The sequence below is a fragment of the Adelges cooleyi genome, unplaced genomic scaffold (assembly GCF_023614345.1).
Source record: "Adelges cooleyi isolate 19-005CV unplaced genomic scaffold, UGA_ACOO_1.1 ACOO_flye_CR_arks_rails_tigmint_CR_PRNA_376, whole genome shotgun sequence".
Taxonomy (NCBI): domain Eukaryota; kingdom Metazoa; phylum Arthropoda; class Insecta; order Hemiptera; family Adelgidae; genus Adelges; species Adelges cooleyi.
In genome coordinates this window covers 536,716-555,101 of record NW_026096053.1, presented here as the reverse complement: position 1 = coordinate 555,101, position 18,386 = coordinate 536,716, and the positions used below count along the sequence as shown (strand labels likewise).

At 38.7% G+C, this 18,386-nt stretch overlaps 1 protein-coding gene across 2 annotated transcripts in view; it reads right to left on the bottom strand.

Annotated features, from left to right (window-relative positions):
* The window catches only part of LOC126840505 (LIM/homeobox protein Lhx2-like), a 39,172-nt gene that overhangs the window by 6,713 nt on the left and 14,073 nt on the right, over window positions 1–18,386 (bottom strand). For both annotated transcript variants that reach the window (XM_050576298.1, XM_050576297.1), the window contains exons 4-5: window positions 10,490–10,953; window positions 930–1,165 (exon numbers count right to left, since the gene is read on the bottom strand). In XM_050576298.1, the coding sequence (XP_050432255.1) occupies window positions 930–1,165; window positions 10,490–10,953 (700 nt within the window). The remainder of the gene's footprint in view (window positions 1–929; window positions 1,166–10,489; window positions 10,954–18,386) is intronic.

Sequence of the window (18,386 nt, the reverse complement as noted above, 5' to 3'; positions counted from 1 at the left end):
TACAACGGTGATGAATAGTTTAAAGAAAACCTTAACAATTATCGTCACCATCTCTATACGGTCCCCACAATTATAGGTATTGCCAACATAACGAACCAAAAGCTCATTGAACAACATCGCCGACCCACCGACGTTATACGTAAAGTATTTTACTTTAGGACATAGTGTAGTACTACTTGTGCACACAGGTAAGTCCGGTTCGAAGGACCACAGAACATGCAAATACGGTGGTCGGCTGTCATCGACGTTTCATCGCGCCAAATGCATTCAGAACACGCGAATACTATAAATCGTTTACTCTTGTGTGTTTACAGTGTAATTTTGTACACGGCGCATAGGTATATATAATGTAAGTGGGTAAGAACGACTGTGGTGGTGGCTGTCGAAAGCGAAAACCGAGCCGAATCATAAATAACTCGGGCGCATTAGGTTCTTGCTTTATATTTTTATTGCCGTATGATTGTCTGTGTTTTTCATTCGGTGGCTCGACTACGATTTATGCATTCGGCCGAGATATATATATATATATACACACACGAGGCCGACCCGAATAAATTATAAGTTACTTGTCTCCAAACGATTTTTTCACGCACGTCCGACCGCCAACTCCCCTCCCGTCCGTTAAATTGTAATATTTCCTCGCTCTAATAGCAAAGAAAAAAACGTAGTATTATTATTAAAATGGAGTGTTATTTATGCCTGATGATACACCCTCGTATTAATATAGAAACTCTAAACAAAATTTGCTAGGTTTTTTTTTTCTAGTCGTTCTGTCCCCACCCAGCTGTCAACGAAAGCTTTGAATTCAAAATGATTTTGGCAGTTATAGCTTGTTCATTCCTCTTTTCTAGCAAGACGATACAGTCAGACAATTCTGATATATTGTAAAAACGTTCAATACTATACATATCATGATTATGCGCATTTACCTGTAACACCCGTTTGGGCAGGCCCGTCTTTTGAGACAATTGTTTGAGATCCTTTGCGTCTGGGTTATGGTTGTGGTGGAAGTACGACTTCATGGTTCGCAGCTGATGGTGTTTGAAAGAGGTGCGCATTCGCTTGGTCCTCTGATGTCCGGATCCTCCGTTGCCGCCGGGGCCCGAAGACAGACCGTTCGGTCCGAAGGTCATTTCCATGTTGTAAGAATCGCTGGAGTTCATGTCTGCAGAAACGATAAATAAAAAAATTAAAATACACCAACTAATATTTAAATAATTTATTTTTCGTTGTATATTAATTATTGTACCATATAGATCATTACTCCCGTGTAGCTTCACGAACAAATATTTTTTTTATCGTGCAAGTATAATAAATATAAGGTTGTGCATTTTGGATTTGTTTTTTTTTTATTTTGTAAAATAAAAAAATGCCAACGCGCATATTGTTTCGATTTTTTGTTTTTTTTTTATTACTACATGTACATTGACAATGTTATACATTATATTATACATACACCTAACGCTGATGATATCTCGTGTGGTGTGTACGGCGCGACCTTCAAGGTTCGATGAGTTTTATTGCTTCTGATTTTGCATATGGTTTCCGATTAAAAATACAAAAAAAGAAAAAAAAAAGGGGAATATAAACATACATTATATTATTGAGGCTAAGCCGCGTTAACATAAACTCACAATCAACGTCATGACTCAATAAAAAACTTAGGGTCATTTTTGACACTGACTTTAATAATAAGCTGGGAATATGCCGACTTCGCATAGAGGTCGTCGACAATCGTATCTATATTTTATAATATTATATTGTGGGTAAAAAAAATATTGACACATTGTGTTTTTTTCGAATTTCCAGCTTAAGGTATCATTTTTATTTAATTACTGCTGTATATTATAATAATAATTGATATGTAAACTATTTCTATGCTGACAAAAAAAAAAATTCAAACTGAGTGATCTTAATATTAATAATAATCATCATAAATTAGTAATCAATAAAGTATTGACACGCCGGTTAAATCGTAATTTAAACGTGTCTCTGCATATCCAAGCTCTGTTTAAACCTGCGTTCTTCTGCTCTATAACGACTATTTTAATGTCCCTCAGTCGATTAATTTACAGGTAACTCGACAAAAAGCTTCCTTATTGAAATGTCTACAAATAAATCAGAAATCTCCGTTATTTTACGAGATCGTATTATTTTTTTACGATCTCAAGGATGGAGCTACCGAGAAATTGGAAATTTATTAAAATTAAACTTTTCTACAGTACGTTGGATAATATAACGCTATGAAGAAACTGGTCATATTAATAATAAACAGCGAACGGGACGTACTAAAATATTCTCTGCGAGAGAAAAACACAAAATTGCGAATGAAATTCCAAAAAATCCTACTATTAGTGCTCCGAAATTGGCCGCTAATATTGCTCAATCAATTAAAGCTGAGAGATACATTTATTTTTCAGCAGGATAATGATCCAAAGCACTCAGCCAATACAACTAAACATTGGTTGCTGTCTTATGCACCACGGCAACTGAAACATCCTCCTCAGTCACCAGATCTTAATCCCAACAAACATCTATGGAGTATATTGGGTATAGAAATTCGCAAAATTAAATGCTCGTCAAAAATTGAGTTCAAGAGAGTAATCCAAGAAAAATGGCAGGAAATTACCAGAGAAACAACTCAAAATCTAGTACATTCGATGCCTCGGAGACTAGAAGCAGTAATTAAAGCTAAGGGAGGGCATATTTCATCTTTCATATTTTAAAAAGTAATTGCATTTTTTTCTTCGACTGTGTCAATACTTTATTGACTACTAATTTATGTTAATTATTATTATTAAGATCTCTCAGTTTGAATTTTTTTTTTTGTCAGCATAGAAATAGTTTATATATAAATTATTATTATAATATACAACAGTAATTAAATACAAATGATTCCTTAAACTGGAAATTCGAAAAAAACACAATGTTTCAATACTTTTTTTACCCACTATAAATACAAAACAAAATATGTTCAGCCTTTTTTTTTTAGAACCCTGGCCGTTTACGATAGAAAAATAATTGAAGCCACCGCAGGAGCATTTTCAATAGGGTTGTCGAACGCTTTCAATAACCGTGCAGAAGCGTTTGTTTATTGTTTGGTTTGGGTTTTTCTATTATTTTTATTATTATTTAGAAGTACCTAAGTACTCGCGTGGGATATTCGGTTACGGACCGTCAACCGGCAGCAGGGGGTGGTGGACTGCTTTACTCTTTCGCTCCCCCCAACCCCTCACCACTAGGGTTGCTGAGTACGTTGTTTTTTTTTACAGTTCAATTTTGAATTGTGAGAGCACACAAACAAGAGAATAATTTTCATCACTGAACTCGGAGCGATATTCGTGATCAACCGCGATTTTGTAACGCGTTATAAAATAATATGATGTGTCCGAAAACCATGCGAGGTTATCGAAAGTTCTCCTATAGCACACCCATTTGTATGTGTGTGCTGTATAAATATAATCTAAACGTTAAGTTATCGTATAATGCGAACATGAGGCGTTTGTTGCGAGTACGCAAGCCGCGGGAATTTTTGTACCGACAGATTAGATAAAAACCCATCGTGCACCGTTCGGTTCAGTTAACATGTGCTCTGGCAATAGGTACATTGAAATACTAATTTATGTATACAGCTAGAGAGTTTGTAATACATAAAGGTGTGCTACGTTGCGGGTCAGTCCTAAGTCATCTCGCTGATAATACAGAGCCGGTAGAGTTCATCCGGATAACCCGTAGCCCGGCGGCCATAGTTTTTCTCGTTTTTCCTCTGATCTCCGACTCGGAGACGCGGGTCTAACACGCAACGCAGGCCGTAAGATTGGCTGAAAAAAAAAAGTAGTTTTCCGTAGTGTATAATAATAGAATAATAATATTGTAATCGACCAAACGAGTGCGACCGCAGAGGCGATATAATCCTACACGAGGACGTTCGGGTCTGAGGATCGCGAATTTTGCGGTTACAACAATGCCAGACACTTTAAAAGTAAATGGAAAAGTGTGATGATATAACATAATCGATTTTATACGTTTAACGCTGCGAAATACAGCTTATACCTGTTTTTAACGTTTACCGCAGTCCGCATTTATCTATCAGGTACTCATCGAGAACTTACAAGGAAATAATATATATAGTTGAATAGCCAACTAAATGTTAGGAGCAACTATTCATTTAGTTATTCCCCAACTACGCTCTTATTGTGTCCACATGTTAACCATAATTTCAATTGATGCAGCAACTGTGTATTTTTTTTCAGCGGAATATGCAAAACTCAAGTCCCATATTTGTATGGGTTCCCTATTTAATAAGACACCTGCGTTCATTTTATGTTGAAATCGTTATTACTATTATTTCATTAAAGACATTCGACAAATGTGCAACCGTCAGATAACGCAGAGCGTTTTATTAGTCAACCAAAATGTATAATAAATTGCTAAGCGTTATTTACAGTTGTTAGCTGCCGTCGAATACCCGTTAACCTTCGCGAGTAATACAATAATTTTTACCTACAGTCTAGACGTGTTAACACTATAATATGTGTATATTGGCTTATAATATTATGTATTAAGACTGTAAGTACATTATATAGAAGTACTCACAAGGCGTTGGTCGAATAATAATTAATTTTTTTACCGGAAATTTACCATAAAACTGAAAAAACGCAATTAGTTCTCACGTCGACTTATTAACTGTTTAACATAGCTGATGTCGAGGCGAAAGGTAATTTTACCGTAGTGACAATCGGTGGTTGGTTTTGGGTTCTTAACCAATTTGTAACCGCACAATAACATTATATATCAGCTGTACAATAATAATGGACCAGTCAGTGTGTATACGGCGCACACGCGCGTTATCCGGTGCACCGGTTTACCTAATCATTTTGGGGTTAACGCCATTACATTCTCGCGTGCTGTTGCGGTGGAGTATCAAAAATATATTATTATGTACACAACATCATACATATAAGACCGTAATATATTAATGATGTGCGCTCACACGAGCTAAACTGTGCACCGGACGGAAGCGCTTTGGCTTTGGGACGACCGCAACCGCTCGTGTCCTATGCCTCGCTTCGTAACTATAATAAGTGAACTCACATATAGGTCCATAATATTATTATTATGGGCGATGACGATTTATTCACAAGAGATAGGTACACAATAATGGGTAAACCCTAAAACCACACAAAGTATAAAACGACCTAGGTTAACGTCGGACCGGATCGGCAGCAGATCCAATTATCAACCCATATAGCGGACGCCAACCGTATATATACATACGATTACAATAAATATTTATACATACAGTGTCAGTGTTCAAAACGGTCGCGGTCATAATATTGATTATACAAATGACTGAACATATCGTAGTAATAATGTAACATTAAATTATTTTTTAACCGTGTACACACTATACACGCGGGCTGTGGGTTTTAGTTGCGGCCAACACGTGAGATGCGAGGCCAGTTTCGCGGTCGGATAAACACGACGACGATTTTATACATACATATCGTATATATTATATATTTATTTATTTATATACATATATATATCCGTACACCCCGGACGTGGGTTCCCACGATCTGTGAACCCGTCGGGGTCGACCTGTATGGCCCGAGTCCTGCGGAGAGTGACGGCGGCACAAGTGTGTATAATATAATAATATGCACACGAGTACCACTATACGCACACACACACATACACACTTAAGGTGGTACTCGGCGGTGCGTTCTCGTCGGATGTAAGTACTAAGTATAACGAGGAAAAATAAGACGGAAGAAGTCGCTCGTGCGTACATTTGTCGTTCGGCCGGAACACACAGAAAACCGAGCGATCGGTTAATCGATTACACACAAACCAGAAATTTAATAAGAAAACAACTCCAACTTGTAAGTGATAGAGCAACAGATACTGTGTGAATCTGTCGTCGATGTGAACACAGCTATGGTAGCCAACGATTATTAATTTATTAGGTTTTCTGCGAGTTGTTTTTTTTTCGTTCAGTTTTATTTTTAACATAATATATACATTTTGTAACTTGACGTTAGTGTACCTCAAGGTTTTAGAAGATAATGTCGGGAAACTGGCTTTATCGGGTCGGCTGCTTAAAAAGGACGTTTTGTTTAAGTCAAAATTTATAAGTGCAACTAGTCCTACTTTTAGTGTTTCGAGTTAGGCTTATTAAAGTATAATACAGGGCACTCGCGGACTTCAAGCGATAGTTCGGAACAAACGGGACGCATGTCGAGGCCGCGGTATACCCAAACCGTTCCTTAGATATTTGCATGAAGATAATGGTTCGCATGATGATTACTTATAACGCTCGTAAACTTAACGGATAAACAACGTCCGGAAAACGGTCAGAGGTCACGTCGAGGCTGGTCATAATATAGTCTTATATATATACATAAAGCGGAGGTTCACGTGTACAGCCCGTCAAGGGTGTTGCCAATACATCCGTATCAAAGTGTCAAGGGTGCCGATTTCTCTTCAAAAAAGCTCTTTGACGCCGTTCACGCGCTGAATATTGTAAGTACAGTGCGTTTTGACCGCAACCGCAAAGGCGCGCGCTCGTTCACGCCATCGCATCCTCGATCTCAGACCCCGACGTCGTCACCTGGTCCTCGACACATATATACCATGTTATTACCATTATCATCGCGTAGACATCATTATACAGCGCTACCACGTTTATTTATTTATTTGGAAGCGTTTTTTCTTTATTGAGGGGGAAACGGTTCACCGGCGGTTTCCACAGAAACCCGACCGCATGACCACGGACCAGAACTGTACGGCCGCAGCTACTCGGTCGGCGCGGTAAGGACGTCGAAAACGAGATGGTAACCAAACAGACAAAAAAAAAACAAATAATCTAATCTTAACCAGAAGAAAAAAATACAGACGACGATTCACCTTCACGCTTCATCGGCGTAACTCCGTGGGTGCTGCAACCACCGGATACCTCAATAATATTTTTTTTCACCGTCGCCTTAACCGTGTGATGGTTGGTTGTGTGTGTAGAGAAGCGGACCAAAAAAAAAAAAAAACAAATACCAGGCGCTTACGACAAATTGATTACCGGATTAAGTGTATACACGGATATGTAGGTAGGTATATCGGTAAAAAAAAAGGAACCCTCCCCCCACCCCCCAACACCGGTATTAAGCATGATCATTTTAGTCTGTTTAAATCGTAGTACGCTCTAAACTTTGTGCCCGTTACGGGTACACGCCTATCGCTTGTTCGTCAAGTCCGCCGATGATGATTCGAGTGTATTTCATTTACATATCATCATAAGTATTATTAATCGAAGGCAGCTGTGCGAGCCGATGAGTTTTACACCCGGTCGACACGGCGATTACACCGTCTGATAATAGATAAACATACATTGTATATATAAATAATATAATATCATCGTACCCGGTTAGGTGCTATATTCAAATCGCTCGGGGAGGTCCTCTGTACGGGCACACCACAGACTTATGTATACAACAGCTATATGGACCGGTGATGCAGAGCACGCGAAATGTCGTGATCGATCATTACACCAATTTATCCGGACGGGCGGCAAACACGCAGGTAAAGATGGACAGATAGAAAGATCTACCGTGTGTGTGTGTGTGAGTGTATTATTTCTTGGATTTTTTTTTTTTTTAATAAATCCCTCCACCGAGCGTTGTTATTATCCGGTGGCCATCGACCTGTCAGCGGGTCTCTAGATTTATTATTACATACTAATCCGATATCGCGGCGACGACTGTGGGAATCGAAACCAATGCGATACATAGTGTATACCAATATACATATATACATAAGATTTGTTTTACATTTTTATTAAGTTTATTTATTATTTTTTTATCAAACCCGATAAGTTTTTACGAAATCCATCGAGTTCGAAATGGGTCCAACTGACTTTGAAAAAAAACCGGACAGACCGCATGTAGCATGGTACAGCATAATATGGTATATTATTATAACATACAAACCGGCCTTGCCACGATGACATTTTATTATACAGAAGAGTACCGTGTATCAGATCATCTTTTCCGCGACCGTCGCACGTTATAGATATGTGTTTAAAAAAAAATTGATAATTAAACGCAAAAATATACATTATATATATATATATATGTATATAAATAAAATATTTTTCGGATATATTTAAATCTTCTCACGCCCGTCCGATTTGCTCAAAGTAATCATTAATACATACAAAGGCGGCAGCAGTGGCGCCACGGTCTGCTTTACATGACATTATTATTACTCATCTCATAAAAAGGTTTAAACCAGATACCTATTCCCTAGAACTATCACTTTCCGCTCTTCTCTTTTCTATAGGTGACATCGCAAATCAATGTTGTTGAATATAATAATAATATTATGCGCATACTAATTAACTCGTGGACAAACTACTCGATGCGGTTTGTATTTATCATTACTACTACTGCACTACTATATCAACAGATCGGCGATAACGATCCACGGCACTCGATCGCCAGACTTATGCATGACACTTCAACACAGTGACTAGTGTCATCTTTACCCTAAGGGCACGCGGGGCATGAGCCCAGTGTCCCCGGCCCCAAGGGTATTCGCGGGTAACCCGCAGGCAAGTTCTAAGCCACAGAAATAAAAAATAATATTTTTGTTAAAAAAATAATTTTACCAAAATCATGTCCAGTAAGCAGAGCGGCGTAGGAGCACACCCTAAAAAGCGTACGATTGATTTTTCCGTTAATTATCCATTATTTATTCACAGTAGACCCTAACTTCCATAGACTTCCACTTATTTAGCCGGCTTGACATCCCTTTTTTATGTATAATCGCATATCAATAAATAAGTCTACAAACAACTATTAAACCCACTCTTAGAATATACATAGGTACTAAATAACGCGGTTGTTAAGCACACGTGGGATAATAAAATGATAACATGTATAAAAAAAAGTTTTGAAGTATCGGTGATTTACATACCTTTCGGCAACACAATATTTATCCCATTCGTTGGATACACCGATAATGATTTATACCATACGATATTATGAAGAAGGCCCGTGTCACAACCAATGTTAATAATGGCGGTCAGGAGCGGATATAAAATAATACGTGTAATGTCTATGAAAAAACATTAAAACCGATTCCTGGGAAACGCACATAATAACAATATTCTTATAACGTTCATAATATAGTGTGTGTGTGTATATGTGCTGCTACTGGTTTTCTCACGGAGCACTCAAACGCAAAGCGGCGGAGACCTCGGGTGAAAGCTTGGACCAGCCAATGCCGATGAAGACATTTCACGTGCACGGTCCCACGCATCAATACTTATGTGTGTGCACAAACGTATACGGTTACTTTTTTTTTTTTTTGTAATGTAAGCACACGTGATATTTCATGTGAAATTGTCAGATCGGCTCCATTAAACGCATCGCGTACCTACACACACACACGCGCACGCGCAAAGTACTCGCGGCGAATTTCCATTGTAATCTTAATACATCCAAAGTCTCCCCGCCGTTTATTATAATAACCTTTTGCCGAGTTCCTTTCCCGTCACCGTCAACGCCACACACACATACAATATAGGTATAGTTAATAAAAATATTATACATATATAATACATATTGACCATATAATATCACATTGTCCGTGCCATGCCGATACGTCCTATACCTATATTATGTGCGCGTACAACGTCACTCTTTACGGATAACCGGTATTTTTTTTTTTTTTTTACAATCCGCTTTACTATATAGCCGACACTATATTCTACAAACACTATTGCACGGTATATTCTCACGGGACACACTATTGCTACCTCACGTGAATCCACCGTGATCGAAATATGCGGATTTTTATTTTATTTATTCAATAATAATTATATTATCTTAGTACCAATGACGCCTCATGTATAAACATCATCGTGTATGTAATATATGTACATATTTTATGTACCGCATAAAGGAAACAAAATAAACCGAAATAGTGAATTATTTATTGCCAATTTGAACGGGAAAATGTCGGTCGGGTTCCCACACACTGTAAAACGAAAAATGTCTGTCCCCACCTTGGCACGAGTTTTAGAACTGAAACGATATCTGCTGCCAAAAAATGTAATGCTTATATTATGTTTTTATGTTATTAGCACAATTTTCTATGAGGGAGCGTTAATTTTTGTTTGTAACAGCATTGCGTTTGTTCTTAAGCTATACATATGCCTAAAAGTTTACATTAATCGCATACAACTCCTATGACGCACTCGACGAAATTTAAATTTAAGTATTTTATTGTTCAGTGACGGATAATTTAGTTTTAAAAAAATGTCTCTTTACTCGGATCGTTCCCGGGCTGAAAATTATTTTGTTTCAAATCAAATGTCCCGGGACTTTTGGGACTTACTAAATGCCGTAGTTATCTATATGTTATCTTAACTATATTATTAGTTAAGTTCGTTATCTATATATTTCTAAGTGACGAAAGTTGTTCAACTCACCCATATTGGCGGCCATGGCGTCCAAATCTTTGGGTTTGCGCTTCCTAGGTCGGCCCTTCTGCCGAGGCTGCGTGGGCGCGACAGATGCTGTGACCGGTCCACCCGCAACGTTTCCTCCACCGCCGCCGCCGTTGTAGAACCCTCCTACGGGCGTACCGGGACAGTCCATCCCTACGACGCCCCTGACCGACGGCGAAGGGTACGGGGACTGGGCCGGGGCCGGCGGTGGTACGGCTGGCATGGGCCGCAATGGCGCTAACGTTGGAGGTCCAAGTTGCTGATAATGGTGCTGGCAGAACACGGCGCCGTCTCTCATGCCGAACTGGTCGCCTTTGGTAAGCACGGTCAAGCACACGACGCAGCTGAAGCACGGCACGTGGAAAACAGTGTCCCGAGCTCGCATCACCAGCTCCGAAGGCGATATGGCCGCCTGGCACCGACCGCACCGACGGATACCGTGTAACCTGCACACAAAAACAGACAATACCGTTAGGACTACATTGTAGTTAACAAGTTACACATAATTAAAACAAAAAAAATAGTCCATACACTAAAGAAAATTCGTATATCTTAAAAAAAAGTGAAAAAATCGCTAAGAACTGAACTACACATTTTATTACAATCCTTTATTATTGGGGGGGGGAGGGCTATTTGAGTATTAAAGAGGATTTAGCCTTCCCTAGCCCCTTAATATGCGCCTATGGTATAAATACATAGTTTTTCCTCGAAAAGTAAATGGAAACGCATAGAGGCCACAACCGAAGGATACAAGTAAAGATTATAAAAGTAATATAAGGCTTACAAACGTTTATAAGAAGTTATAAATAAACATTTTTCTTAATAATCATCTACTTACACCGCAGAATTACTTATTTTTACATAGTTACCTACTGTTTTTTTTAATAACAGAATGACTCGACGTTTCTACAATTCTACCATCCTCGTTTACGAAAAATCGTAAAACTGTTACAGATAGAAAAAGTAAATGTTTTAAATTTCGTTTTTAAATAGAATATTACTTACACCCTCGTGACCTACGTATTGCCCTTAATCTGGAGTAAAAAAACATAATAAACACGCCCACGTTAACGCTACCACCGGTTTTTCGACTTCCACGGGCGAATTCAAACATCGAGAAGTTACATTGTTGTGTACTGTACGTTATAAAACTTCGTGACCCATTTACTGTTATGTGTCGGTAAATTATTATTATTATTATTATGCGGTAACGTGACCGGCAAAGGTGGTAGCACAGCGTGTGGTCGTTCGAGAGAGATCCTGTAGGGAGAAGGTGCGAACCGTTGGATATTTTCGCACCTACGATCAGTACAGTATATGGGCGGGGCCGTCAACGGGGCGGACATAGGGGGGAAAACCTAAACGCACTGATCGTCATCGCCGGTGTACACTGGCAGATACATGGTCTCTCCCCGGGGAGAACGCTTCCCTTGCACGAAAAACATGTAACAGTACCTACACACAATGTATTATAAAAAAAAAAACAGACAAGAAAAAACACCTCAGCGGGATACCGGGACACCGCCTTCCTGCATAATATTATATTATTGAAACCGTCGTGGGTTTCGCCATACCCCCACCCCCTATGGATTTCGGTGGTGTTCCGGTTACCGGTTCGATGACTGTATTATATTGTTGGTATGACGTGCTGTATTTTACTGTATGCGCGCGCGTTTGTTGTTACACCTAGTGTTTATAATAATAATAATAATGTGTATAATATTGCAGAACGAGCCGTTTACATGTTTGTTTATGGTGATAATAATAACAATAATAATGGGAATATTATCCGCCGGTCCGTTTGCAGACCGACAGAGAGAGAGAGAGAGGTAGTGTGAACGGAAGGAAAACCACCCGGGGTGCTCGAGTGTGTATTATTTTTTTTAACGGTTTGCCAAAAAAGTCTTTAGGCCGCCCTCGGAAAGCAGCAAACCGCGTGCAAACGAGATTAAACGGGTAATGACGATAATACTATAACGAATGTGATAAGCGGATATGGCCCAAACGGTTGTTCGTGCGAATATTATATTACTAATTTATGCCGGAAACGTACTTGGATAATATAATTATGATGGATATCGTCTGCTGGCCGCCGATCGTGGCTTGTACCCGACCTATACATAATGTATAATATGAAAAACGGCGTTGGTGGCGATTTTCACCGTGATTTCCACTACACCGCGCAGAACCCGGACCGTTGTCGCCCTAACATTCCTGCGACTGCTCGACCTCAGCTAACCACCCATTATTATTATATTCGAGTTTATCTACCACTTTTGTTCATACAATCGTCGTGACCGGCGGCAACCTCTGTTCGTGCGCCAACAACAAAAAAAAAACCGGTATCGCACCAACGCCATCGCCGTGTTTCCAAGTCGACCTACGCGCCGCCCCGGTGGATAACGTACTATGGAAAATATGAGGACAAAAATGTAACCTTTAGGGTCGAAGAAAATGCCTTACGTTTTCTCTTTGGACAGAAGCGATCAAAGTGTTTACCGTATGTTAAAAAATACCATTCATCTGCCTCCACAACCAGTAAAGGGGAGGGAGTAGAAAACTCTTCCCCGTCTTAGCATAGCTGATTTTGGCCGCAAATAGACCACTTCAAAATCGTTTCGCATTAATCACATGATGGACTCCTGTACTACTAGTGCGTTCACGGCTTGGTGAAAAAATAAAGACATACTAAAGCGGTTTGTCATGGTAAAGCTTTATGGCGGGTATTATTATAATATATTATCTTTTTTTTTTCTCAACAGGAAATCCGTTTTGGAGGACCCGGCACGCGATTTCGGTCATCGCATTGGTTTTTCTCAAGACCCCCGCCGCCGGGGTATCTCATATAGAATATAATAATTGTGAGTTCTGGATGCGTGAAGTCAAATACAAAACAAAAAAAAACTAGAAAAAAAAGGAATGCAAAAAAATGCATTGTCTAAATTATACGATTATGACGGTGTTAATTAGACGCCGTGTTGCGTATAGAGACGTGTATAATAATAATAATAATCATATCATACACACCGTTTGAAAAAAATCGTTTTAAAATCATATTATTATTTTTTAATTTTTTTTTTTATATACACATATACATAACACATATTGTATATAGATACCACTACACACGCACAGTTCTCACTCTTCCGTCTCGATGGGTCGGCCCGGTCTTCCATTATCTTTACATAACTCGACGTCACTGCAATACAGATAACTATCACACTCCGGTAGTATACAGGCGATTCACACGTACCTAAGGTGAGCATATTATATTATATATATATATATTATATATCTTGCGCGCGCGACTGTGTAGGTGCATATACGGTGTATTATACTTGCAACCCACGCTATTATTATATGAATATATATCACACACGAGTAATACGGTGCATATAATAATAGTATTATTACACTATTATTAGCCTATACACAGACTAATAATAGCGTACGAAGAGAAAAAACGCATCCAAGCCGTGAGCAGAAATTGAGGATAGGGAAAAACTTTTACTTACGGTCCAGTTATAATATAAGTTATTACACATTAATGGGAGCACTGCAAGAACGATTAGTGTCAAGTGTTCTGAATTTTAATTTAAATGACTTTATGGATCCGAAAAATGTGTCCATTACGATAAGATAAAAAAAAACTCGTGTTACACCTACTAGCATTAGCTAACATTTTCCCCTTAAACTGTTGTTTCATTGATCCAAGATGCAACTATACATTTTCAAGCACATTATTATCCCATACCGCACATACCTACATAATTCCAACATATTATTTATATATATTTTTTTTTTGTAACACGTTTTATGGGACGTCGGAGGTGGCACGCGTTAAAGATCATATCGTGGATTATAATATAGAGATATGGAAGCTCGACGGGGGAGCGCGCGCGAGCCAGTTACTTATGTTAGGTCATCCACCACACACTACACTACATTGAGATTCACCAGGCGACTCCTCGGCCGCGGCGTCACCTTCTTACCGGCTCTTACCGAATGATTTAGGACCGACCGGTGGCCTGGGTGTCGGGTTGCCATAATATACTATGTAGCGCATCCCTACGGCAAGTGGAAAAATAAAAATATATAAACCGAAAGGTATTGGCCGAAAGTACGCTTTGCCAAAAATAACGATTGTCGAGACGATAATCGTGTACACGGCCCCACACTACTTTTCGTTTGGCGCGTTTTATCTGGCTTCAAACGCATCTGCTGCGTATTATACATGTCCTATATAATACCGAGTAGAAGGAGCAAACTAATAACAAGCGCCCGCCCGACCGACCGAACCCACAGCAAAGCGGCGCGAAGTTCCTTGTGTGTGTGTACATATACTTAAATATGTATAATTATATGCTGTATACACAGTACCGCCGTCGACATGACAGCTTCTGGAAAACATCAAACGAAGGCTCGTTTTGCCTGACTACATCAGAAACAAAAACACACGTTGATCATAAATCACCAAGAAATATCGAGACGAGTACGATTCAAAGGACACGTCTTTTTGTATAATAAATATATAAATAGCGGAGCGCTAAACCGCTCTTATATAGGTGGTATTAAACACACGTATAAATATAATATTATAATATAGCTCCTCTCTCTCCATGACTTGAATGCGCGTAATCAGCTTTGATGCAGTCGATAGAGCATGTGCATATACATAATAATAATAGTAATAATGTACATTATTGTCCGGGTGAGTATGTGTATATGTCATGAATATTGTGCTCGGTCATTGTGGGCTAGCACAACGCGCAATAACGTACTCCATAATAATTTTTGACTTTCAGTTTTTTATATATATATAAAAAAAAATTTAATTATTATAGTTTTTTTTATTAGTTGGGAAAGGTCACGTTAAAAAAAAATATACGTCCATTGTATCAAACGCCTAAAGTCTGATACTAACGTCAGAAACCCAAGGCCGCGTTTAGGGATAAAATCAACTACATTAATTGTAATGATATTAATTATTATAATACCGATAATATATGTATAATACACATTTACCACACAGCAAATTATAAAATTTGAAAAAAATATGTATTGATCATAAACAAATCCAAACATATACAGCAGATATATTTTTGGGATTGACGTTTGGTGGTAAGGCCTTGTAAAATTTGTAATATATTTTAGTATGAAGTGTACTGAAAATTAGAGGTTTTGACTAGTCTCGAACTACTAGCCTCAGAATCGCAGTGCCGTCTATCGTAGCTAAATAACTCTTCTCTGAATCCCCTACACATTTTTACATTGTCACTTCGCATTGGGTATCTTTTCATCGTTTCTTTACTACTTCTATCCTTTAGTTAAATGGTCCACATAATAGAGTATGTTTTAATGAAATCGGTCGAAGCACCCCGGCATAGCGTCACGTGTACGACACCCGCGGCGAACACGGTCCACGGCCAAACACAACTTAATATTTCATATTTACGCGTTTTTATTTGATTATCAAAACAAAGCACGTCGGCGGCGTAGACCACACCGGGTACGATGTTTGATTGTGACACGTTAAATTATGTTGTAAAGATAATAATAATATAATGTTTTTTATTGGCCGTTTAAACTCCGAGTACACAAACATGAATAACAACGAGCGGCAGCGGTCGGTTAAACGTCTCCCGTTATGGCTAAAAAAAAACATTTTTATTTCCAAAATATCATCATTGTAATTGTCGTTTGAAAATCATCTCTTGTCTCATCCGGAATAAGTGCGTGCATCTCTGTTCGCAGTTCGATCACAAAGTATACCTAACCAGAGAGAGTCGATGTACTTGTTGTATTGCCACAACCCTCCAAACTACATATAGTCTACAACGGTCTCGCGATAACGCAATAACTATAATAATTATTGTTAACTGTTATTATGGCGCGGCGGCGTTTGGGGCGGATCCGACGACTTGTTAAACCGAAGGGTAGCTATTATCATAATTTAGGGCGCCTCCTGCGATATTCTGCGGCGTATGTGTGTGTATATACAGCTATTATATTATAGCTGTTGACGCGTAGGTAAAGGTATCTGCAGGAAGCCTGTGTTATGTAAGGCAGCTCATGAGGCGGCAGGTCGATAGCAACGACGATAAGCGGTGCCGGCGCAGACGGATGACGGCGGACAGCAAAGACTACTAAAGAGAGAGATAAAAAAGAACCGGCGCACAATGATTGGGCGATTTTCGCTAGTCAGATCTTTTTTATACATATACACACATCTTATATATATATATTCTTCAGATGATCGTAAATTTCGTTGCGCCGCGTTTCCCATGCCCGTGTATCGTGCTCAATACGGTCGCCCGTGTCTTTCCCCTACCAGCGGCAAGTCCGTGACCTTTTGCGGAGCGGAGATGTGTACAAAAGCGCTACAAGGAAGACGAAATCCTTACAATATAATATGTTGTTCTCTGTCTCACCCACACGCACGGGTACACCGTACACATACGGTTTTGACGTTTGACGCGACCAAAGTGATAATTAAGACAAGTCTCTAGATATTATTATTGTACATTTTTTATATATCTATACACTGTTCGGGCAGTCGACAACTGCAGCAGCTTGCCGGGCGCCGCCGAATGACGTCTTCAGTCATCGCCGACACTGTAATAGTATAATATTCTAATGTAAGGCGGGAACGCCTCCGTGCGAGTCTACTACGGCAGTGGTCACACCTCTATATCCGTCAATTCACACACATAACAACATAGGTAAAATACAACGATATACCTGCGACGATCGGCCGAGTATATGTAATAGTGCAAAATCATAGGACAGCGGATGATGCCCTCTATCGTGATCAACAATATAAAAAAAAAATAAGCATGCGGTAATTATCTGTGTAAAATAAGTGGAAATCCAAATTGCGGAAAATAAATCATAAAAGAAAAACAGCAAGTGTTTTGTAAAATATAATAACGTGGTTCAACGTGTGACCTCTCAATGACATTGAAACATTAAAAAATAGAAAAAAGTAGACATACATTTTTAAAAAAACATCATTTGATCCGTCGAAAAAATATAAAGAGCGGTATACCCTAATATAATTTAATCTTTCAGTGCCCGTTGTAGCAGAAATGCAACATATTTATTACACAATTTTATATTGTTAGAAAACATAGCTTTCATATACTATGACACCCAATAGCTATAAATAAATTGCTGTCTACTACATGTTATAAACGTATTTTTTTTGTATACTTTTTACCTATTTTTTCCCAAATACCTGATAATTTAATCTATGTAAAAAAATTGAGCATTGAAGGTTTAAATTTGTTTTCGCTTAATCTTATTATGCATTGTACATAATTCGCGAAAGAAAATACCGATAACATACTCGCTTGGTTTAACTACTTACTAGACCCATGTTTTACTTTGCAATTCGCGGCCGTTTTTTAAAAAAGCACACTAATACTGGGATGCATATAAATTAATGGATCCATAAACACTTATTAGAACAATGCGTGATTGGTCCAGTGCGTATGAAACCAATAAAATAGTGTGCGATTCAGCATAAGTAAATTACCTTAGACGAAAATTAAATAAATGTTTATACCAATATATATCTAAAACTTTCATCGTCATGAATGTGAATTAGTAACATTTTTAAATCTGTGATACGGTTAGGTAGTCAAAAGTAGAAATTCATAAACCGAGTTGTATATTTTGTACGTTGACTGACAAAATATGATTGCACGTGCATAAAATCTAAGGTACCCATAGTTAGTAGGTACTAAAAAACAATATGTAAAGCCGGGGATTTTCTAATTCGTTTGTCAGGTCTTAAAAGTCAGTACCACCTAAGTCCTACCCCGCCTACCTAAGTGGGTTTTATTCGGAATTTTTCGCTCGACTGACCTGACCGCTG